Source organism: Oncorhynchus masou, chromosome 25 (assembly GCF_036934945.1).
Source record: "Oncorhynchus masou masou isolate Uvic2021 chromosome 25, UVic_Omas_1.1, whole genome shotgun sequence".
Classification (NCBI taxonomy): Eukaryota; Metazoa; Chordata; class Actinopteri; order Salmoniformes; family Salmonidae; genus Oncorhynchus; species Oncorhynchus masou.
This window is the reverse complement of record NC_088236.1, coordinates 9,530,678-9,554,294: the sequence shown is the minus strand read 5'-3', so window position 1 is coordinate 9,554,294 and position 23,617 is coordinate 9,530,678. Positions and strand designations below refer to the sequence as shown.

The following is a 23,617-nucleotide window of genomic DNA, read 5'->3' as shown; positions in this document are numbered from 1 at the left end:
TAGTCACTCTAGGAGCATATAGTCACTCTAGGAGCTTCAGTGTTGCATAACGTCATATAGTCACTCTAGGAACATATAGTCACTCTAGGAACATATCGTCACTCTAGCAAAAGGGTGACAGCGGACAATGTATTTTTTCTTCACAGAACACGTCATGAAGAGAGACCCTTTGTATGTACTGAAACTGTCTAGGGGGAGGTGTGTGTGTGTGTGTGTGTGTGTGTGTGTGTGTGTGTGTGTGTGTGTGTGTGTGTGTGTGTGTGTGTGTGTGTGTGTGTGTGTGTGTGTGTGTGTGTGTGTGTGTGTGCAGGAGGAGGAGGAGTGGGGAAGACAGGGGTGAAGGTGAAGAGACTTCATTTACTCACGTCTCTTTCCATCCCCTCCCTGTCCTTCTCAACACACAAGCACAAACACACACACACAAACACACACGCAAAAACACACAAACACACACACGCACAAACACACGCACAAATACAAACACCCACAAACACACGCACACACACAAACACACGCACAAACACCGGTCCCTCAAACCGAGTGGAGGTCGTCAGTGTTGTATAACATGTTGCGTCTGTCTGTTAAGTGTCTTCCTCATGTCCAGGTACCAAGGACAAAAAACAGGCCCTTTCCAATAGGCTCTTGAATATGAGACATGCGTCAGTGTATTGCACAACATTTTCCCAACTCCGGAGGAACTCATGCCTCTGAGCCTGTTTGTAGACAGACTGAATGGGTTTTAATGTTGTACAGCAAGCTTGGGCCCAACTAGTCAAGCAGTATGTTAGGTGGGGGAGTTTCATAGCATTGAAGTACTGTTTCACTGCCCCTGTAGTCAAACAATTCTGTATGAATCGGAAATTAGCTAGGTTGAATTTGGTTATTTGAGTTACCTTTATCACCTACTTTTTTTTTAAATTGTTGGAATCAAGTATAATGCCGTGGTACTTCAAATCAGATACCACCTGGAGCTTCTCCTCGGAGACACAGTCATCTGTCTCAGTCAGTAGCATCAGATACCACCTGGAGCTTCTCCTCGGACACACAGTCATCTGTCTCAGTCAGTAGCATCAGATACCACCTGGAGCTTCTCCTCGGACACACAGTCATCTGTCTCAGTCAGTAGCATCAGATACCACCTGGAGCTTCTCCCTGGACACACAGTCATCTGTCTCAGTCAGTAGCATCAGATACCACCTGGAGCTTCTCCCTGGACACACAGTCATCTGTCTCAGTCAGTAGCATCAGATACCACCTGGAGCTTCTCCTCGGACACACAGTCATCTGTCTCAGTCAGTAGCATCAGATACCACCTGGAGCTTCTCCTCGGACACACAGTCATCTGTCTCAGTCAGTAGCATCAGATACCACCTGGAGCTTCTCCTCGGACACACAGTCATCTGTCTCAGTCAGTAGCATCAGATACCACCTGGAGCTTCTCCCTGAACACACAGTCATCTGTCTCAGTCAGTAGCATCAGATACCACCTGGAGCTTCTCCCTGGACACACAGTCATCTGTCTCAGTCAGTAGCATCAGGTACCGCCTGGAGTTTCTCCCTGGACACACAGTCATCTGTCTCAGTCAGTAGCATCAGATACCACCTGGAGCTTCTCCTCGGACACACAGTCATCTGTCTCAGTCAGTCGCATCAGATACCACCTGGAGCTTCTCCCTGGACACACAGTCATCTGTCTCAGTCAGTAGCATCAGATACCACCTGGAGCTTCTCCTCGGACACACAGTCATCTGTCTCAGTCAGTAGCATCAGATACCACCTGGAGCTTCTCCTCGGACACACAGACATCTGTCTCAGTCAGTAGCATCAGATACCACCTGGAGCTTCTCCTCGGACACACAGTCATCTGTCTCAGTCAGTAGCATCAGATACCACCTGGAGCTTCTCCCTGGACACACAGTCATCTGTCTCAGTCAGTAGCATCAGATACCACCTGGAGCTTCTCCCTGGACACACAGTCATCTGTCTCAGTCAGTAGCATCAGATACCACCTGGAGCTTCTCCCTGGACACACAGTCATCTGTCTCAGTCAGTAGCATCAGATACCACCTGGAGCTTCTCCCTGGACACACAGTCATCTGTCTCAGTCAGTAGCATCAGATACCACCTGGAGCTTCTCCCTGGACACACAGTCATCTGTCTCAGTCAGTAGCATCAGTTGCCCTCTTTGTGAAGAACATGAAGACAGTTTTTTCTTCACATTGAGATGCAAACATCAGTCACTGAGCCACTTTGTAACCTGGACCATTACAGTAGTGAGTTCTTGTGCAGCTTGTTGTTTGCTCTTTGCACATATATCACTGTATCATCTGCATACATTTGAACTTCAGACCCAGTACAGACAGAAGGCAGATCATTAATGTACAGGCTGAACAGGAGGGGCCCCAGTACTGACCCTTGGGGCACGCCCACATCATAGCTGAGAGTAGGAGACAGCTCATTGATCTCTCTGACACACTGGGTTTTTCCTTCAAGGTATGACTTCATCCATCTGATGGCTTAGGGAAAAACATTGAAATTGAACAGTTTTGTGATGAGAACCTCATGGTTAATAGTGTCTAGAAACACAGCCATCAGAGGTTTTGACAATAAAGAGGAAAGACTATAGGTGAGCAGGACATCATGAGTGGTCCAAGGCAGTATCAATACATCCTGTGTTGTCCAAGGCAGTGTCAATACATCCTGTGTTGTCCAAGACAGTATCAATACATCCTATGTTGTCCAAGGCAGTGTCAATACATCCTGTGTTGTCCAAGGCAGTATCAATACATCATGAGTGGTCCAAGGCAGTGTCAATACATCCTGTGTTGTCCAAGACAGTGTCAATACATCCTGTGTTGTCCAAGATAGTATCAATACATCCTGTGTTGTCCAAGGCAGTGTCAATACATCCTGTGTTGTCCAAGGCAGTGTCAATACATCCTGTGTTGTCCAAGACAGTATCAATACATCCTGTGTTGTCCAAGACAGTATCAATACATCAAAGTGCACTAAGGTTGGGCAACTCTGCTCCTCTGGGGCCTTCTGTCTTTCTTTCAAATCAGCGTCAGGTTTAGACCTGGGTTATCTTGTTCTCAAATACTGTTGTCTGGATTATTTAGTGACCTGTCCATTTGTATTCCCACAGGGCCTTGAACAAATTGCATATACATAAATTACAGATGACCCAATAAGAAACAGTACAGGTACCTGCAGTAGCGTGACCTTTCACCTTTAACCCTGCTGTCATGGAAGACGCGATGTTGGTGCGTACGGACGGGAATTCTCTGCTCAAGGCTGTGTTCCTGAGCCGACTACGTCTGACACGCCTGCTGCTGGAGGGAGGTGCTTACATCAACGAGAGCAACGAGCGCGGCGAGACGCCCCTGATGGTGGCGTGCAGGACGCGCCACACGGACGCACAAAGCGTGCCCAAACACAAGATGGTTCGGTACGTTAACGAAGTAGGAACACCGCTCAGCAGAGCAGGGGTGTCCAAATGGGCCAGTGCAGGCTTTTACTACATACAGTTAAACAGCCAAAATAGTTACACACCTGACTTAACACAGTTTGTATTGAAGACTGTGATTGGATAATTAGTTAAATCAGGTGCTATGGCTGGAGCAAAATCCTGCACCAAAAACGTCCCTTAATTAATAATCTTGGCCACCAATGGCCTGCCGTAGTGTCCATAAGACCCTGTACCTCCTCTTCAGGTATTTCCGTAAGGTATTGATCAACATTACATCAACAGGTACCTGTTGGAGAGCGGAGCTGACCCAAATATCCAGGACAAGACCGGTAAGACGGCCCTGATGCATGCCTGTTTGGAACAGGCGGGGGCAGAGGTCCTCTCTCTACTGCTGGGGAGTGGAGCTGACCCCAGCCTGGACGACCACTCTGGCTTCTCAGCACTGGTCTATGCCGTCAACGCAGGGGACAACGAGGCCCTGAGAGTCCTACTGGATGCCTGCAAGGCCAAGGGCAAGGAGGTAAGGATTTGGGTTTGATTCCGCTTGGAAGGGTTGCAAAATTCTGGTAACTTCCCCAGAAATCCTGGTTTGAGGTTTCCTGCTGATCTCCTTCTGATTCCTGGAATCCTCCAACCAGGACTTCTGAGAATTTTGGGAAAGTAACCAGAGATTTGCAACCCTTTGCTGGGGCCACCCATTTGCACCCTCTACTAGAAGTGGCTTTGGATATAAAAACCCCCATCTGATGGCCTTTATTACAGGTCATCATCATCACCACGGACAAGCTGCCGTCAGGACGCCAGATGACCAAGCAGTACCTGAACGTACCCCCGCCTCCCGACCTGGAGGAGCGCCTGCATTTCACCCCTGGCTCTGCTGCCTGCCTCATGTCCCCCTCAGAGATCCAGCTCCGCACCCCTCCACAGGGCACCTCAGCCACTGCCTCACCCCAGCCAGGGAGCCCCCTCCTGGGCCTCAGGGAGCACCACCACCAGGATGGTGGAACAAACATCTCTGGTTCTGCTGGTTCTGGTTCTTCTCAGCCGGGCTCCCCGACCAGGGACCCTAACCTGTTTCGAGGCCCCGGTCCTGGGGTGGTGAAGCTGTTCCATCCCCAGCGGCTCCACTCTGAGCCCTGGCTGCAGCAGAACAAGGCCTCCAGGTAGGTAGCTTAGACTAGGTTAGAGAAGTGTGCCAGCAACTGGAGGGTTACCGGTATGAATCCTATATCTGTCAGGAAAGAAAATCTGGTCCAGTGTGGGTCGGCAACTGGAGGGTTACCGGTTTGAATCCTATGTCTGTCAGGGAAGAAAATCTGGTCAGGAGTGGGTCGGCAACTGGAGGGTTGGTGGCATCAGTGTCCTAGATACTATCTCCTGCCCTTGAGCAAGGCGCTTTAACCCCTAAACTGCTCACAGGGAACTACACGAGTAGCTTCCCATTGGTCCAGCCTCTTCAAACAAATATGTATGTGTTTTCTTCTTCTTCCTCCAGCCTGACCGAGGAGCTGCTGGACATCACCCCAGAGGAAGAGCTCTCCTTCCGGGTCAACAGCCTGGTCCTCTCTGGGTCCGGAAGGGTGGGGTCCGGGGCACATCCGATCGTCGCCCGCCACCAAAGTATCGACCCCAAGGATGCCACGGGGCTGCTGGAGCAGGTCATGATAATAATAAAATTAATAACTTGTCATGTGCCTGCATAATAATTAATTTGTATATTTTTTCTCTTTCAGGTGGTTGAGAGTGACGGAGGTGGCGGGGTAGGAGGAAGAGGAGGCCTTAGTAGGAAGATGTCTTACGACAGTGCTGCAGCTTATTCCCACCCAAACCTGCTGCACCGGGGGGACGGAGGAAGCTATGGAGGCTACCCCTGTGGCTCCCATGAGCCTGTCCTCCCTGTAAACAAAACCTCTCCAGACTGTTGCCTTCCCAACCTGGCTGTGTCCAGCCTGAGGAATGTGGTTCGCCGCCGCAACATTGGCATAGACCATTACAGCTCTGACTCCCAGCTTCCCCAGTTTGGCAGCCACAGCAGCCACCCAGAGAGTGGAGACTCCTCCAGGGGTGTTGTAGGGGGAACTGAGAAGCGTAAACTGGTCAGTAGTAGATCCTCCACACTGTCGGGCTCCCGGGAGTCCCTGGAGAGTGCTGCCCAGAGAAGAGGTCCTGCAAACCTGGAGAGGAGAGGCTCGGGGGCCCTGCTCCTGGATCACATCTCCCACACCCGTCCGGGGTACCTGCCCCCTCTCAACCCCCACGCACCCATACCCGACATCGGGGTCAGCCCCACCTCAACCTGCCCCAGCCTGAGTGGAAGCACCAAGGCACTGAATCTGAACGGGGGTGTTGCAGGGCTGGGATCAAAGCCTCTTGTCCCCTGTGCTCCTGCCACCCCCAGAGATCTGAAGTCAAAGCACACACTGCTGAGGAGACACTCCATGCAGACAGAGCAGATTAAACAGCTGTTCAACCTCCAGGAGACACTCCATGCAGACAGAGCAGATTAAACAGCTGTTCAACCTCCAGGAGCTCTTTCGGCCAATAAGACGAACGATGCTAGACTGATCCCAGATCTGTTTGTGCCGTATTGTCCCTGTTACTCCTTGGCAAAACAGCACAAACAGTTCTGGGACCAAAAAAAGGTTGCATTTTCTTTGTGTCTGGCTACTGTGTGCTTGGCTGACTGTGATCGCTTCCTATGTCAAGCATTGTTGCTGCCGTGTGACCATGGCATTGTTGCTGCCGTGTGACCATGACATTGTTGCTGCTGTGTGACCATGACATTGTTGCTGCTGTGTGACCATGACATTGTTGCTGCTGTGTGACCATGACATTGTTGCTGCTGTGTGACCATGACATTGTTGCTGCTGTGTGACCATGACATTGTTGCTGCTGTGTGACCATGACATTGTTGCTGCTGTGTGACCATGACATTGTTGCTGCTGTGTGACCATGGCATTGTTGCTGCCGTGTGACCATGGCATTGTTGCTGCCGTGTGACCATGACATTGTTGCTGCTGTGTGACCATGACATTGTTGCTGCTGTGTGACCATGACATTGTTGCTGCTGTGTGACCATGGCATTGTTGCTGCTGTGTGACCATGGCATTGTTGCTGCTGTGTGACCATGGCATTGTTGCTGCTGTGTGACCATGGCATTGTTGCTGCTGTGTGACCATGACATTGTTGCTGCTGTGTGACCATGACATCATGCTGCTGTGTGACCATGACATCATGCTGCTGTGTGACCATGACGTCGGGCTGCTGTGTGACCATGACAGCGTGCTGCTGTGTGACCATGATGTCGTGCTGCTGTGTGACCATGGCATGTTGCTGCTGTGTGACCATGACATCATGCTGCTGTGTGACCATGACATCATGCTGCTGTGTGACCATGACGTCGGGCTGCTGTGTGACCATGACATCATGCTGCTGTGTGACCATGACATCATGCTGCTGTGTGACCATGATGTCGTGCTGCTGGGTGACCATGATGTCATGTTGCTGGGTGACCATGATGTCATGTTGCTGTGTGACCATGACGTCGGGCTGCTGTGTGACCATGATGTCGTGCTGCTGGGTGACCATGACGTCATGCTGCTGTGTGACGATGACATTGTGCTGCTGTGTGACCATGACGTCGTTAACAAATAACTACCAGAAGACTTATTGCTCATCCCAGCTTTTTCAATGTGCTTAATTACACTTATATTGCCAACCAGACTTGTCATTCCATCAAGCTCATGAGGGAATAACGATTGTCGCATCAGGACCATTGAGAACACGCCAGGAAACAAGGCTGAGCTCTTCTTTGATTAATTAATCGATCGCTCTCCGTTTGAAGCCTGAGATGCAGAAATTGCATGGCACAAGAGACAGAAAAACCTTTAAAAAATATATATATATACAGTGCCTTGCGAAAGTATTCGGCCCCCTTGAACTTTGCAACCTTTTGCCACATTTCAGGCTTCAAACATAAAGATATAAAACTGTATTTTTTTGTGAAGAATCAACAACAAGTGGGACACAATCATGAAGTGGAATGACATTTATTGGATATTTCAAACTTTTTTAACAAATAAAAACTGAAAAATTGGGCGTGCAAAATTATTCAAAAAATATATATATATATAGTTACAATCGCAATATTATTTTGGGACGATATTACGTCGATTCTCTTTGCCGGGGAGCGTTCGCTTGCGCCAGTCGGCTGTGCCAACGCCAAAACTCTATTTTTAATCCCGTAGCTTTGTTCTCCATCGTCTTATTAAATAGTGTTTAAAACAACATGTTGTCATCACTTTTATTTCCATGACGTCTCATCAAGAATTTCCCCATGGCTCTCTGGTCTCTCTGCAGCAGAGTCGTGGAGGATGGTGGAAGGAGCTAAAAGGTGGACAGGCTCATTGTAATGGCTGGAATTAAATAAATGGTTTACATGTGTTTGTGGTTGATACCATTCCATTCATTCCATTCTAGTCATAACAATGATCCCGTTCGTCTATAGCTCCTCCCACCAGCTTCCTCTGCAGCAGATATATACTGAGTATACAAAACATTAAGAACGGCTCTGTCCGTGACAGACTGACCGGGATGAAAGCTATGATCCCTTATTGATGTCACTAGTTAAATCCACTTCAATCAGTGTAGATGAAGGGGAGGAGACTAGTTAAAGAAGGATTTTTAAGCCTCGAGGCAATTGAGACATGGATTGTATACGTGTGCCATTCAGAGGGTGAATGGGCAAGACAAAATATTGAAGTGCCTTTGAACGGAGTATGGTAGTAGGTGCCAGGGGCACCGGTTTGAGTGTGTCAAGAACGGCAACACTAATGGGTTTTTCACGCTCAACAGTTTCCCGTGTGTATCAAGAACGGTCCAGTACACGAAGGACATCCAGCCATCTTGACACAACTGTGGGAAGCAATGGAGTCAACATGGGCCAGCATCCATGTGGAACACTTGACACCTTGTAGAGTCCATGACCTGACGAATTGAGGATGTTCTTAGGGCAAAGGGGGGTGCAACTCAATATTAGGAAGGTGTTCTTTATGTTTGGTATACTCAGAGTATAGTGAGCAATGTTTGGTACATAAAAATCGCAATAACATCCTAGTATCGAATCATAATACATATAGAATCATGAGAATCACAATGCATATCGTATCGGCACCTAAGTGACATGATAATATCGTATAGTGAGGTCCCTGCCACATCCCAGCCCTACTTTTAACACATGGAATGAATTGGAATGAACTTTGTTGGAAGCCTTGAATTCTATAAACTCTCTGACAAGAACAGAAGACAGGATCTTCAAAGGGAAGATGGGCATTCTCTAACTAAATCATTCTCTAACTAAATCATTCTCTAACTAAATCATTCTCTAACTAAATCATTCTCTAACTAAATCATTCTCTAACTAAATCATTCTCTAACTAAATCATTCTCTAACTAAATCATTCTCTAACTAAATCATTCTCTAACTAAATCATTCTCTGACTAAATCATTCTCTGACTAAATCATTCTCTGACTAAATCATTCTCTGACTAAATCATTCTCTGACTAAATCATTCTCTAACTAAATCATTCTCTAACTAAATCATTCTCTAACTAAATCATTCTCTAACTAAATCATTCTCTAACTAAATCATTCTCTAACTAAATCATTCTCTAACTAAATCATTCTCTAACTAAATCATTCTCTAACTAAATCATTCTCTAACTAAATCATTCTCTAACTAAATCATTCTCTGACTAAATCATTCTCTGACTAAATCATTCTCTGACTAAATCATTCTCTGACTAAATCATTCTCTAACTAAATCATTCTCTAACTAAATCATTCTCTAACTAAATCATTCTGACTAAATCATTCTCTGACTAAATCATTCTCTGACTAAATCATTCTCTGACTAAATCATTCTCTGACTAAATCATTCTCTGACTAAATCATTCTCTGACTAAATCATTCTCTGACTAAATCATTCTCTAACTAAATCATTCTCTAACTAAATCATTCTCTAACTAAATCATTCTCTAACTAAATCATTCTCTAACTAAATCATTCTCTAACTAAATCATTCTCTAACTAAATCATTCTCTAACTAAATCATTCTCTAACTAAATCATTCTCTAACTAAATCATTCTCAGACTAAACCATTCTCAGACTAAACCATTCTCAGACTAAACCATTCTCTAACTAAATCATTCTCTAACTAAATCATTCTCTAACTAAATCATTCTCTAACTAAATCATTCTCTAACTAAATCATTCTCTAACTAAATCATTCTCTAACTAAATCATTCTCTAACTAAATCATTCTCTGACTAAATCATTCTCTGACTAAATCATTCTCTGACTAAATCATTCTCTAACTAAATCATTCTCTGACTAAATCATTCTCTGACTAAATCATTCTCTAACTAAATCATTCTCTAACTAAATCATTCTCTAACTAAATCATTCTCTAACTAAATCATTCTCTAACTAAATCATTCTCTGACTAAATCATTCTCTGACTAAATCATTCTCCGACTAAATCATTCTCCGACTAAATCATTCTCCGACTAAATCATTCTCCGACTAAATCATTCTCCGACTAAATCATTCTCCGACTAAATCATTCTCCGACTAAATCATTCTCCGACTAAATCATTCTCCGACTAAATCAATGACAGACTGAACGGAGTTGGCAAGACAGCATAAACACATCTGGGACTCAAGCGAACTCCTCTGACTGTCGAAGATCAAACTCATTAAGGAAAATGTACGAGTCAAAAGGGAAGAACGAAAACCAAAAAAATGAAAACAAGAAGATCAAGCTTCTTGATTATAAAGAGCAATGTTCTGCTTTAAAGTGATTAGTAAGAATTTCAGAACATCCAATTATTGTTTTTACATTTTATTCAACAGGGTTGTTTTGTACACCATTTGACGAGGTAGTTGTGTGACCTTTCACGTGTTCTGTTGTGCTCCTTCACTGCTAATTAAATACGTATTTTCAGCTGAACAGGGAGTTTCAACGGTGTCATTTTATATATAATGTATTAATATAATGTATTAATACAATATGTATTCATAGATAATGTATTAATATGTATTCGTAGATAATGTATTCATATATAATGTATTAATATAATGTATTAATATAATGTATGCATATGTAATGTATTAATATAATATATTAATATAATGTATTCATATGTAATGTATTAATATAATATATTAATATAATGTATTCATATGTAATGTATTAATATAATATATTAATATAATGTATTCATATGTAATGTATTAATATAATATATTAATATAATGTATTCATATGTAATGTATTAGTGTAATATATTAATATAATATGTATTCATATGTAATGTTTTAATATAATAAATTAATATAATATGTATTCATAGATAATGTATTCATATGTAATGTATTAATATAATGTATTCATATGTAATGTATTAATATAATATATTAATATAATATGCATTCATATATAAAGTATTAATATGTAATGTATTAATAATATATTAATATAATATGTATTAATATATAATGTATTAATATGTAATGTATTAATATAATAATGTATTCATATACTATATTAACATAATATAATGTATTGATATAATATGTCTTCATATATGTATTGATATATATTTATATCATATGTATTCATATACATCTTAATATAATGTATTAATAATGTAATGTATGCATATGTATTAATATAATAGTAATTTATAATGTATTAATATAATACATAATACAGTAGTAATATATAATATGTATTAACATAACAATGTATTCATATATATTGTATTAATATAATATATTCATATTGTAACGAGTTTCTTCTAACTCCTCCTCTGACGAAAAGGTGGAACAAGGATCGGACCAAAATGCAGCGTGGTTAGTTAGATACATCTTTAATGAAGATGAACCACGAACAAAACAAAACAACAAACGTGGAAAACCGAAACCGCCCTATCTGGTGCAACAAACACAGAGACAGGAACAATCACCCACCAACACACAGTGAAACCCAGGCTACCTAAATATGGTTCCCAATCAGAGACAATGACTAACACCTGCCTCTGATTGAGAACCATATCAGGCCAGACATAGAAATAGACAAACAAGACATCCAACATAGAATGCCCACTCAGATCACACCCTGACCAACCAAAACATAGAAACATACAAATAAACTATGGTCAGGGTGTGACACATATATAATATCATGTATGCATATGTATTAATATGTTTTCATAGTATTCATATATACAGAATGTAGTCATAATATATTCACATATAATGCATTAATATATTATATTCATATAATATCTTCATATATAATACATTAATATATAATGTATAATATAATGCAGGTTTTTTTTTTTTTTACTTTTTCAGCCTGGGACAAAAATGACACATTGTGTTTTCTTGGGACCCAAGCTTAGGAACATATGCAACTATACGTAAATATTGGTACATTTCATTGCCCTTATGCCTAAAAAAATGCAATATTGACAAAAACAAATCACAATGAAATACCCATAAATATATTTTCATGTTTATTTTTCCCCATTAAAAACACTCTTACATATCTGTCTAGGTTGGAACTCTTGCTGTTAAACTACAATACATTTTTTATTCTGAATTGGAATAAACTGAATTGATCACGTCACACAGATGAGAAAAAAACACACAGTCCTAATGAGATGCGTGTGGCTGGTTGAAGTTTTCAACAAGCATGTCTATTCTGGGCTCTGCTTTAGTGCAACACGGAGGTCATGCTCAGCATTGAGTCGGTTTCTGTACTAGAGAACCCTGACTCACATGGGTATGTGGTGCCAAACTGGATCAGAACATCTGCTTTCTCAGTGAGGCAGGAGGCCGCTTCCTGCTGTAGATGAACAACCCAGAACTGTGTGAGTGTATCTTGCTTCAGTTGATTGCAGTTCAGAATTAAAATTACTTTTATTTTAACAGCAACAGTTCCAACCTAGTCTTGTTTTTAACAATAATTTCTACAGTAAAATGTACAGTAGGCCTGAATTTGTCATCTGTACTGTTACTAGAGTTGCACTATCAGTAGCTAGCTAGCTTGCTTTGGCTAACATTGTAATTAACGTAACAAGGCCAGGGGATTGTTTGAAAGAGAAACCCACATCAACTACTATGAGAGATATTACTCCCTTATTTGTGCTTATCATCCATCACCTGTTATTTTATAACAACAATGCCTTGCTTGTTAACTTACTTTTCCACGTTCGAAGCATTGTTTCCTGAAGCATTCTGCCCAGATCTGAAAGTCCTCCCTGGGTTTACCACCATGCTGTGGATGTTTGATCAGGACAGGTCGTTTTATTAATTGGTTCGTTTTGAGAGACTCATTACAAAGCATTTCCACACACAAAACACATTGTGGGAGCTCCTCGTTACTTCTCAAAGTTTGTATGAAAGAGACAGAAAGTCATCACTGAACAGAGAGCGCTGCTAAGCAGAGAGAGCACTGAACAGAGAGAGCTGCTAAACAGAGAGCGCTGCTGGACAGAGAGAGCGCTGCTAAGCAGAGAGAGCACTGAACAGAGAGAGCTGCTAAACAGAGAGCGCTGCTGGACAGAGAGAGCGCTGCTAAGCAGAGAGAGCGCTGCTAAGCAGAGAGGGAGCGCTGCTAAGCAGAGAGAGCGCTGCTAAGCAGAGAGAGCGCTGCTAAGCAGAGAGAGCGCTGCTAAGCAGAGAGAGCGCTGAACAGAGAGCGGTACTGAACAGAGAGCGCTGCTGAACAGAGAGCGCTGCTAAGCAGAGAGAGCACTGAACAGAGAGCGCTGCTAAGCAGAGAGCACTGAACAGAGAGCACTGAACAGAGAGCGCTGCTAAGCAGAGAGAGCACTGAACAGAGAGAGCTGCTAAGCAGAGAGAGCGCTGAACAGAGAGAGCGCTGAACAGAGAAAGCACTGAAGAGAGAGAGCACTGAAGAGAGAGAGCACTGAAGAGAGAGAGCACTGAAGAGAGCACTGCTAAGCAGAGAGAGCACTGAACAGCGAGAGTACTGAACAGAGAGCACTGAACAGAGAGCGCTGCTAAGCAGAGAGCACTGAACAGAGAGAGCACTGCTAAGCAGAGAGAGCACTGAAGAGAGCACTGCTAAGTAGAGAGAGCACTGAACAGCGAGAGTACTGAACAGAGAGCGCTGCTAAGCAGAGAGAGCGCTGCTAAGCAGAGAGAGCGCTGCTAAGCAGAGAGAGCGCTGCTAAGCAGAGAGAGTGCTGAACAGAGAGCGGTACTGAACAGAGAGCGCTGCTGAACAGAGAGCGCTGCTAAGCAGAGAGAGCACTGAACAGAGAGCGCTGCTAAGCAGAGAGCACTGAACAGAGAGCACTGAACAGAGAGCGCTGCTAAGCAGAGAGAGCACTGAACAGAGAGAGCTGCTAAGCAGAGAGAGCGCTGAACAGAGAGAGCGCTGAACAGAGAAAGCACTGAAGAGAGAGAGCACTGAAGAGAGCACTGCTAAGCAGAGAGAGCACTGAACAGCGAGAGTACTGAACAGAGAGCACTGAACAGAGAGCGCTGCTAAGCAGAGAGCACTGAACAGAGAGAGCACTGCTAAGCAGAGAGAGCACTGAAGAGAGCACTGCTAAGCAGAGAGAGCACTGAACAGCGAGAGTACTGAACAGAGAGCGCTGCTAAGCAGAGAGAGCACTGAACAGAGAGCGCTGCTAAGCAGAGAGAGCACTGAACAGAGAGCGCTGCTAAGCAGAGAGCGCTGAACAGAGAGAGCACTGCTAAGCAGAGAGAGCACTGCTAAGCAGAGAGAGCACTGAACAGAGAGAGCACTGCTAAGCAGAGAGAGCACTGAACAGAGAGTTGCCAAATCAATTCCAGTAATTCATGAAAGAATTCTACATTGACGTCACAACCCACCATTATCAGGTCCGCGACCCATACTTTAATAAACGCTGATATAATCTATTAATATAACATATTAATATAATCTATTATTTGAAAAACACATTTGATACCAAAAACTAGTTTTTGGACAAATGTTAACGTTAAATGTTTTGTTCAAACTGGAAAACATTCTGCTACATTGTGATCCTGAACTGTGGCCCTGATTTCACTTCAGAAACGGTAACTATTGTCTTTGACTTCTGAATGGTTATTGTTCATTGGTCTTGTGTAACTCCAGTAAAATACAGCCTGCTGGAGAATGGGTTTCATCTGACTCCTTTCACAGGCCTGGTACCCCCATTCCTGACATCAGAGTGAAAACGTTCTGGTCTCTGTGTTTCGGGTCAACAGTAGTGCATCGCATAAGGGAATAGGGTGTACAACGGTTGTCCTTCCAAGACGAGGAGTCTTCTGGGCTCTGGGCCCATATTCAGAAGTGCTGATCCGAGGATCAGTTTTGACCTTTGAGATCATAAGGCAGAGAGGGGCTTTCCGGGGCTTTCGAATCAAATCAAATATTCCTCACGTGCTTCATTAAAACAACAGGTGTCGACTAACAGTGAAATGCTTACTTTGCGTGCCCTTCCCCAACAATGCAGAGACACAAATAGAGATTTTTTAAATATATTTTTTTAATAACACAAGATCAGTAGCCTGTTAGTCCTCTGAGCTGTGTCCTCTGTGAGTCCAGCAGGTCATAATATATCCTGGTCTTGTCGATGTCACTCCTGTAAGGCAGTAGGTCCTTTACAACGAAGACATCAGTGTGGCCAGTCCACACTGTCAGGCTGTACCTAGGAGAGGGGACAACAGACAGGGTTATCCACACTGTACCTGGGAGAGAGAACAACAGACAGGGTCAGATCACACTGTCAGTCTGTACCTGGGAGAGAGAACAACAGACAGGGTTATCCACACTGTCAGGCTGTACCTGGGAGAGAGGACAACAGACAGGGTTATCCACACTGTCAGGCTGTACCTAGGAGAGGGGACAACAGACAGGGTTATCCACACTGTACCTGGGAGAGAGAACAACAGACAGGGTCAGATCACACTGTCAGTCTGTACCTGGGAGAGAGAACAACAGACAGGGTTATCCACACTGTCAGGCTGTACCTGGGAGAGGGGACAACAGACAGGGTTATCCACACTGTACCTGGGAGAGAGAACAACAGACAGGGTTATCCACACTGTCAGGCTGTACCTGGGAGAGAGAACAACAGACAGGGTTATCCACACTGTCAGGCTGTACCTGGGAGAGAGAACAACAGACAGGGTTATCCACACTGTACCTGGGAGAGAGAACAACAGACAGGGTTATCCACACTGTCAGGCTGTACCTAGGAGAGAGAACAACAGACAGGGTTATCCACACTGTACCTAGGAGAGAGAACAACAGACAGGGTTATCCACACTGTACCTAGGAGAGAGAACAACAGACAGGGTCAGATCACACTGTCAGGCTGTACCTAGGAGAGAGGACAACAGACAGGGTTATCCACACTGTACCTGGGAGAGAGAACAACAGACAGGGTTATCCACACTGTCAGGCTGTACCTGGGAGAGAGAACAACAGACAGGGTCAGTCCACACTGTACCTGGGAGAGAGAACAACAGACAGGGTTATCCACACTGTACCTAGGAGAGAGAACAACAGACAGGGTTATCCACACTGTACCTAGGAGAGAGAACAACAGACAGGGTCAGATCACACTGTCAGGCTGTACCTAGGAGAGAGGACAACAGACAGGGTTATCCACACTGTACCTGGGAGAGGGGACAACAGACAGGGTTATCCACACTGTACCTGGGAGAGAGAACAACAGACAGGGTTATCCACACTGTCAGGCTGTACCTGGGAGAGAGAACAACAGACAGGGTCAGATCACAGAGTTGTATTGTCTGTCACTGAAATGTGCTTTATCTACAAAAGGTCCTGGGAACAGCTGATTAGTAGAATCAGGTGTTTGAGCAGAGCAGGGACAACATCCTGGGATCTCATGCTATTAGATCTGAAAGAAGTTATGATTAGCTTGCAGACCCCCAAGCCATAAGACTCCTGAACAGCTCATCAAATGGCCACCCAGACTATTTGCATTGCCCCCCCCCCCTACTCTGTTATCTATGCAGTTACTTTAATAACTCTACCTACATGTACATATTACCTCGACACCAGTGCCCCCCGCACATTGACTCTGTACCGGTACCCCCTGTATATAGTCTCCACATTAACTCTGTACCGGTACCCCCTGTATATAGCCTCCACATTGACTCTGTACCGGTACCCCCTGTATATAGCCTCCACATTGACTCTGTACCGGTACCCCCTGTATATAGCCTCCACATTGACTCTGTACCGGTAGCCCCTGTATATAGCCTCCACATTGACTCTGTACCGGTACCCTCTGTATATAGCCTCCACATTGACTCTGTACCGGTACCCCCTGTATATAGCCTCCACATTGACTCTGTACCGGTAGCCCCTGTATATAGCCTCCACATTGACTCTGTACCGGTACCCTCTGTATATAGCCTCCACATTGACTCTGTACCGGTAGCCCCTGTATATAGCCTCCACATTGACTCTGTACCGTAACACCCTGTATATAGCCTCCACATTGACTCTGTACCGTAACACCCTGTATATAGCCCCACTATTGTTATTTTCTGCTGCTCTTTAATTTTTTGCTATTCTTATCTCTTACTTTTTGGGGGGTTATTTTCTTAAAACTGCCTTGTTGGTTAAGGGCTTGTAAGTCAGCATTCCACTGTAAGGTCTACCGTTGCATTCAGCACGTGACAAATACAATTTTGATTAGACTCACAAACAGCGGATAGAGAGGAGACAGTAGAGGAGAGATGGAGGGATAGAGAGGAGACAGTAGAGGAGAGATGGAGGGATAGAGAGGAGAGAGTAGAGGAGAGATGGAGGGATAGAGAGGAGAGAGTAGAGGAGAGATGGAGGGATAGAGAGGAGAGAGTAGAGGAGAGATGGAGGGATAGAGAGGAGAGAGTAGAGGAGAGATGGAGGGATAGAGAGGAGAGAGTAGAGGAGAGATGGAGGGATAGAGAGGAGAGAGTAGAGGAGAAATGGAGGGATAGAGAGGAGAGAGTAGAGGAGAGATGGAGGGATAGAGAGGAGAGAGTAGAGGACAGATGGAGGGATAGAGAGGAGAGAGGAGAGGAGAGATGGAGGGATAGAGAGGAGAGAGTAGAGGAGAGATGGAGGGATAGAGAGGAGAGAGTAGAGGAGAGATGGAGGGATAGAGAGGAGAGAGTAGAGGAGAGATGGAGGGATAGAGAGGAGAGAGTAGAGGAGAGATGGAGGGATAGAGAGGAGAGAGTAGAGGAGAGATGGAGGGATAGAGAGGAGAGAGTAGAGGAGAGATGGAGGGATAGAGAGGAGAGAGTAGAGGAGAGATGGAGGGATAGAGAGGAGAGAGTAGAGGAGAGATGGAGGGATAGAGAGGAGAGAGTAGAGGAGAAATGGAGGGATAGAGAGGAGAGAGTAGAGGAGAGATGGAGGGATAGAGAGGAGAGAGTAGAGGAGAGATGGAGGGATAGAGAGGAGAGAGTAGAGGAGAGATGGAGGGATAGAGAGGAGAGAGTAGAGGAGAGATGGAGGGATAGAGAGGAGAGAGGAGAGGACAGATGGAGGGATAGAGAGGAGAGAGTAGAGGAGAGATGGAGGGATAGAGAGGAGAGAGTAGAGGAGAGATGGAGGGATAGAGAGGAGAGAGTAGAGGAGAGATGGAGGGATAGAGAGGAGAGAGTAGAGGAGAGATGGAGGGATAGAGAGGAGAGAGTAGAGGAGAGATGGAGGGATAGAGAGGAGAGATAGAGGGATAGAGAGGAGAGAGTAGAGGAGAGATGGAGGGATAGAGAGGAGAGAGTAGAGGAGAGATGGAGGGATAGAGAGGAGAGATAGAGGGATAGAGAGGAGAGAGTAGAGGACAGATGGAGGGATAGAGAGGAGGGAGGAGAGGAGAGATGGAGGGATAGAGAGGAGAGAGTAGAGGAGAGATGGAGGGATAGAGAGGAGAGAGTAGAGGACCGACGGATTAGAGTGTAGGGCCAGTAACCAAAAGGTTGCTAAATCTGTCATTCTGCCCCTGAACAAGGCAGTTAACCCACTGTTCCTAGACCGTCGTTGTAAACATGAATTTGTTCTTAACTGACTTGCCAAGTTAAATAAAAGGTGAAATAAAAATCAAACCTGTCTGACTGCTGGAGAAGCCAGTGTAGCTGGGAGAATGACTGGGCCAGGAGGGCTGCTCTGACAGGGAAGGTGACCGGATGTCTTAGGGTCCGACACACTGCCTCCATCTCCCTCACCATCTCCCAGCTGTACCCTGTGGGGCAGAGAAGTTATTAAGACATCATACGGCTCCTACATACTTACATGTTAGTAAACATTATACCTGCAAATTATATTTACCAGGTGGGGATGAATGACTACAGCCACGGCAGGTATGACGTAAACACCAGCTCGTCTGCGTTCAGGGAACTCACCTGGGTTGTGTGTATCTGCAGTCCAGCCCGTTGTCCAGCCCAGGGAGAGAACATCACCATGGGAACCAGGGGTCACCGCTGCCTCCAGGAAGACTTTGGGGTCAAGGGGTGTGGCCTTGCCTCCAGGGCCTGGCAGGATGTCAGCGTTGATCCACACGGGACCATGGAGCTCAGCCCGAACCTCGTCTAATAACACCATGGATGGAGCGACCGCTGCCAGGCTGGGATGAACAACCAATGGGATCACACAATACTGCCAGGCTGGGATGAACAACCAATGGGATCACACAAAACTGCCAGGCTGAACAACCAATGGGATCACACAAAACTGCCAGGCTGGGATGAACAACCAATGGGATCACACAAAACTGCCAGGCTGGGATGAACAACCAATGGGATCACACAAAACTGACAGAGAATATTATACGGACGGTTTCCATGGACACAACTTAACCCTGGTCGTGGATTGGAACATCTCCACTGAAATATACCGAACAGAAATATAAAAACATAACCATTTATACAATTTTACTGAGTTACAGTTCAGAAGGAAAATCAGTCAATTAAAATAAATTCATTAGGTCCTAATCTATGGATTTCACATGACTGGGGATACAGATATGTATCTGTTGGTCACAGAGAACTTACACAAAAAGTAATGGAGTGGATCAGAGAACCAGTCAGTATCTGGTGTGATCATTTGTCTCATGCAGCGTAACACATCTCCCTCACATGGAGTTGATCAGGCTGTTGATTGTGGCCTGTGGAATGTTGTCCCACTCCTCTTCAATGGCTGTTCAAAGTTGCTGGATATTGGCATCAGTTCTGGACATGGACAGGAACACGCTGTCATACACGTCAATCCAGAGCATCCCAAACATGCTCAATGGGTGACATGTCTGGTAAGTATGCAGGCCATGGAAGAACTGGGACATTTTCAGCTTCCAGGAATTGTGTCCAGATCCTTGTGACATGGGGCTGTGCATTATCATGCTGAATGAGATGTTGGCGGCAGATGAATGACACGACAATGGGTCTCAGGATCTCGTCACGGTATCTCTGTGCATTCAAATTGCCTTCAATAAAAATGCAATTGTGTTCGTAGCTTATGCCTGCCCATACCACAACGTTGACATCAGCAAACCCCTCGCCCACATAATGCCATACACCTGGTTTGCGGGTGTTAGTTTGGCAGTACGTCCAACTGTCCTATCTAAAACAACCTTGGTAGGTGGCTTATGGTAGAGAAATGAACATTACATTTTCTGGCAACAGCTCTGGTGGATATTCCTGCGGTCAGCATGCCAATTGCACGCTCTGTCAATACTTGAGTCATCTGCGGCATTGTGTTGTGTGACAAAACGGCACATTTTAGAGTGGCCGTTTATTGTCCCTAGCACAAGGTGCACCTGTGTAATTATCATACAGTTTAATCAGATTGTTGATCAATCAGCAGCTTTTTATGCACATAGAACATTTTGGGGATCTTTTATTTCAGCTCATGAAACCAACACTTTACATATTGCATTTATATATTTTTGTTGAGTGTAGCATTTAGTCGAGAAAATAGGCTCTGTGCACCAATGTGTCGGCGGAAACACCGTCCGACTGGCGACCGTGTCAGCGTGCATGCACCCGGCCCGCCACACGAGTCGCTCGAGCGTGATTGGATAAGGACATCCCGGCCTTAGACCACCACCACTCGAGGCTCTTAACAAAACTCCCCCAGTCAGAAGATACTATTGTCAATAGGCGCTCAAGCAGTTAGCGTCTGTGAATGGTGGTAGCTCCTCCAGTCAGAAGATACTATCGTCAATAGGCGCTCAAGCAGTTAGCGTCTGTGAATGGTGGTAGCTCCTCCAGTCAGAAGATACTATCGTCAATAGGCGCTCAAGCAGTTAGCGTCTGTGAATGGTGGAAGCTCCTCCAGTCAGAAGATACTATCGTCAATAGGCGCTCAAGCAGTTAGCGTCTGTGAATGGTGGTAGCTCCTCCAGTCAGAAGATACTATCGTCAATAGGCGCTCAAGCAGTTAGCGTCTGTGAATGGTGGTAGCTCCTCCAGTCAGAAGATACTATCGTCAATAGGCGCTCAAGCAGTTAGCGTCTGTGAATGGTGGTAGCTCCTCCAGTCAGAAGATACTATCGTCAATAGGCGCTCAAGCAGTTAGCGTCTGTGAATGGTGGTAGCTCCTCCAGTCAGAAGATACTATCGTCAATAGGCGCTCAAGCAGTTAGCGTCTGTGAATGGTGGTAGCTCCTCCAGTCAGAAGATACTATCGTCAATAGAGGCGCTCAAGCAGTTAGCGTCTGTGAATGGTGGTAGCTCCCCAGTCAGAAGATACTATTGTCAATAGGCGCTCAAGCAGTTAGCGTCTGTGAATGGTGGTAGCTCCCCCAGTCAGAAGATACTATTGTCAATAGGCGCTCAAGCAGTTAGCGTCTGTGAATGGTGGTAGCTCCTCCAGTCAGAAGATACTATTGTCAATAGGCGCTCAAGCAGTTAGCGTCTGTGAATGGTGGAAGCTCCTGCACTATGTGCCGTTCAGGCTCAGACAAGGCTACTTACATTATGACAGGTTGTACGATACTCTATCATACAACTGAGAGTACACCTATACCTAGTTAAATATAACTAAAAGTATAACAAGTACTAAACAAAAATGAGTAGAAAGATCATTCACCTTTTGAAGTCGAGCTTTATCCCTTTGTCTGATGCCTTGACCTCCTTCAGCCAATCACGCAGCGTGACATCACTGTCGGTCTCAGGAGGATGAGCCATGATTGGCTCTTTAGGGTCGTTACTCCTCAGAAGTATGTCTGCCTCTATCATGTGGGCGGAGCCTTGGTGTATGGATAGGAAATACAGAATGAGCAAATGAATTGATGCACTGCATCTTCACAACCAGATAACTCCCTGGGTTACGTTGTGAACAAGTCATGCATTTCAAATAGAGTCCCAAATTTCCACAGAATTATATAACATCTCTATAGGAATAATGGGCCCGTGTAAAGACAGGCAGCTTAGGGCAACATAACGAATACGACCATATCCACTATGCATTATTGGTTAACTCTCCATCCAAGGTGGTCCTTACTCTGTAGTGCCTCTGTGATCTTGTTCTTGCTGTTGGCAGCATGGGCCCATTCAATATCTGCTGCATCCTTAACCTGTATCTTCCCCTGGCTGAGAAAATACTCCAGAGTCTGGTCAGTCATCAGTTCTGTACATGGACAGGAAATATGGGTCGTCACTATTTAGTACAGCCACAAAGTTAAAATGGGCTATAAATCGTAAAAATTAATGAAAACAAAAATTAGCTTTTAGGTCTGAAATTTAAGCTTAGGGTTAGGCATAGGGTTAGCAGTGTGGTTAATGTTAGGTTTAAAATCAGATTTTAAGAAGATACGTTTTCTTTACTAGGCAGGATGTTGCCATAATTATGACTTTGTGGCTGTGGTAACTAATGACGGCCGGAAATTGGAGACGGAAATAGACTGGAATAATAATCACAGATAGAACAATGACACAGATATTTCACCTAATGTATAAATGCGAAGCATCCTGTTGGCGTTTCCACTCACAACCAAATATGGTGGTGAAAGGAAGCCCAGTGGCTGGCAGTGGGAGAAGATTGAAGGAGATGGATTCATCAATGAAACATTTGATCTCAATACAGTTTTCTGTTTCCAAAACTAGATTGTTACAAAAAGAGTGGACTAAGTTTTGTAGACTTTACCCTTTGCCAAAAAATTGTGAAGAATAGCTTTGTTTAGGAGTGAAAAAGGGCAAATTGAGTTATTGTACATGCGCACTTCGGGGTAGGCGTTCCCTAACGGAAATATGCTAATTACATCCTAGAACGCGACAAGACTCTCGCAAGCTCGTGCTTGGCTCTGCACACCTTGCTTTATTTCCTCCAATCGGAAACAGGCTGTGGTCTATTTTGAGTTAGTTATACAAAAATCTTTGATACAACTGTGGCTACCTAGCAATAGTGATTTTATACTTCTATATACAATCTGTTTATATTACTGTCAGCTATTAACATAGCTATCTACTGTTACATGCCTGTGTAACAGTAATGCTGGACACTTGGCAACTATAGTAAGTGCAATCATAGTCAGAGTAAGTTAGTGCGTTTTAGAGAACGTTAGCATGCTAGCCTACCTGTGGATATCTCTGGCGTTTTATTCTCCAAATTCCAGACGACACACAGTACAAAGCTGCACGTCAATATAAGAACAATAACTCGTGCACGAAATAAACGGATTAAACTTGGGCTATTTAAAACAGCCATTAAATATGGCAAAATACATGTGAAATACTGCGTTAGCAAAGCTGATTGTGTTAAAGGTGCGATTCCGTCTTCTTCTATGATGCAATGGCGGTCCGTAAACCAACGTTTCAGGTGCATGCCGCCACCTCCTGTGCTGGAGTGTGTGGTCAATCTCAGTTTATACAACATTTCTACATCCTCCAGATGTGCCTAGCTTGTAGCGCCATACCCAAGAAGACTAACGACTGCCAAAGGTGCTTCAACAAAGTACTGAGTAAAGGGTCTGAATACTTATCTCAATGTGATTTCAGTTTTTTATAAATTAGCAAAAATGTCTAAAAACCTGTTTTTGCTTTGTCATTATGGGGTATTGTGTGTAGATTGATGAGAGGGGA

General features: G+C 44.6%; 2 protein-coding genes across 4 annotated transcripts; one reads left to right on the top strand and one right to left on the bottom strand.

Annotated features, from left to right (window-relative positions):
- Positions 1–3,245: 3,245 nt before the first annotated feature.
- On the top strand, positions 3,246–5,976 carry ankrd34bb (ankyrin repeat domain 34Bb). The gene is made up of 5 exons (XM_064936340.1): positions 3,246–3,448; positions 3,752–3,989; positions 4,232–4,632; positions 4,965–5,127; positions 5,203–5,976. Exons 1-5 carry the CDS (start codon positions 3,246–3,248, stop codon positions 5,974–5,976), a joined length of 1,779 nt encoding a protein of 592 aa, XP_064792412.1.
- Positions 5,977–11,386: 5,410 nt separating this feature from the next.
- Positions 11,387–23,326, bottom strand: fam151b (family with sequence similarity 151 member B). Of its 3 annotated transcripts, XR_010451576.1 has the most exons (7): positions 23,114–23,326; positions 22,041–22,166; positions 21,627–21,786; positions 18,944–19,164; positions 18,648–18,783; positions 12,741–15,225; positions 11,387–12,383 (listed from the first exon to the last, which is right to left on the bottom strand). XR_010451576.1 is itself a non-coding variant. In XM_064936651.1 (6 exons), the coding sequence occupies exons 1-6, from the start codon at positions 23,241–23,243 to the stop codon at positions 15,078–15,080; spliced, it is 921 nt and encodes a 306-aa protein (XP_064792723.1). In that variant the 5' UTR covers positions 23,244–23,326; the 3' UTR covers positions 11,387–15,077. The 3 variants fall into 3 exon arrangements, 2 of the variants coding, with proteins under 2 accessions (XP_064792723.1, XP_064792724.1); XM_064936651.1 differs by having other exon boundaries at positions 11,387–15,225; XM_064936652.1 differs by lacking the exons at positions 11,387–12,383; positions 12,741–15,225 and adding an exon at positions 16,125–16,286.
- Positions 23,327–23,617: the final 291 nt, after the last annotated feature.

Coding starts and splice junctions, on each gene's coding strand:
- ankrd34bb (XM_064936340.1), top strand. CDS start 3,246: ATGGAAGACGCGATGTTGGTGCGTACGGACGGGAATTCTCTGCTCAAG. Junction 3,449..3,751: donor CCCAAACACAAGATGGTTCG/GTACGTTAACGA, acceptor TTACATCAACAG/GTACCTGTTGGAGAGCGGAG. Junction 3,990..4,231: donor GCAAGGCCAAGGGCAAGGAG/GTAAGGATTTGG, acceptor CCTTTATTACAG/GTCATCATCATCACCACGGA.
- fam151b (XM_064936651.1), bottom strand. CDS start 23,243: ATGGCTGTTTTAAATAGCCCAAGTTTAATCCGTTTATTTCGTGCACGA. Junction 22,167..23,113: donor AACGCCAGAGATATCCACAG/GTAGGCTAGCAT, acceptor GTCCATGTACAG/AACTGATGACTGACCAGACT. Junction 15,226..18,647: donor CTTCTCCAGCAGTCAGACAG/GTTTGATTTTTA, acceptor CCCCTCTCCTAG/GTACAGCCTGACAGTGTGGA.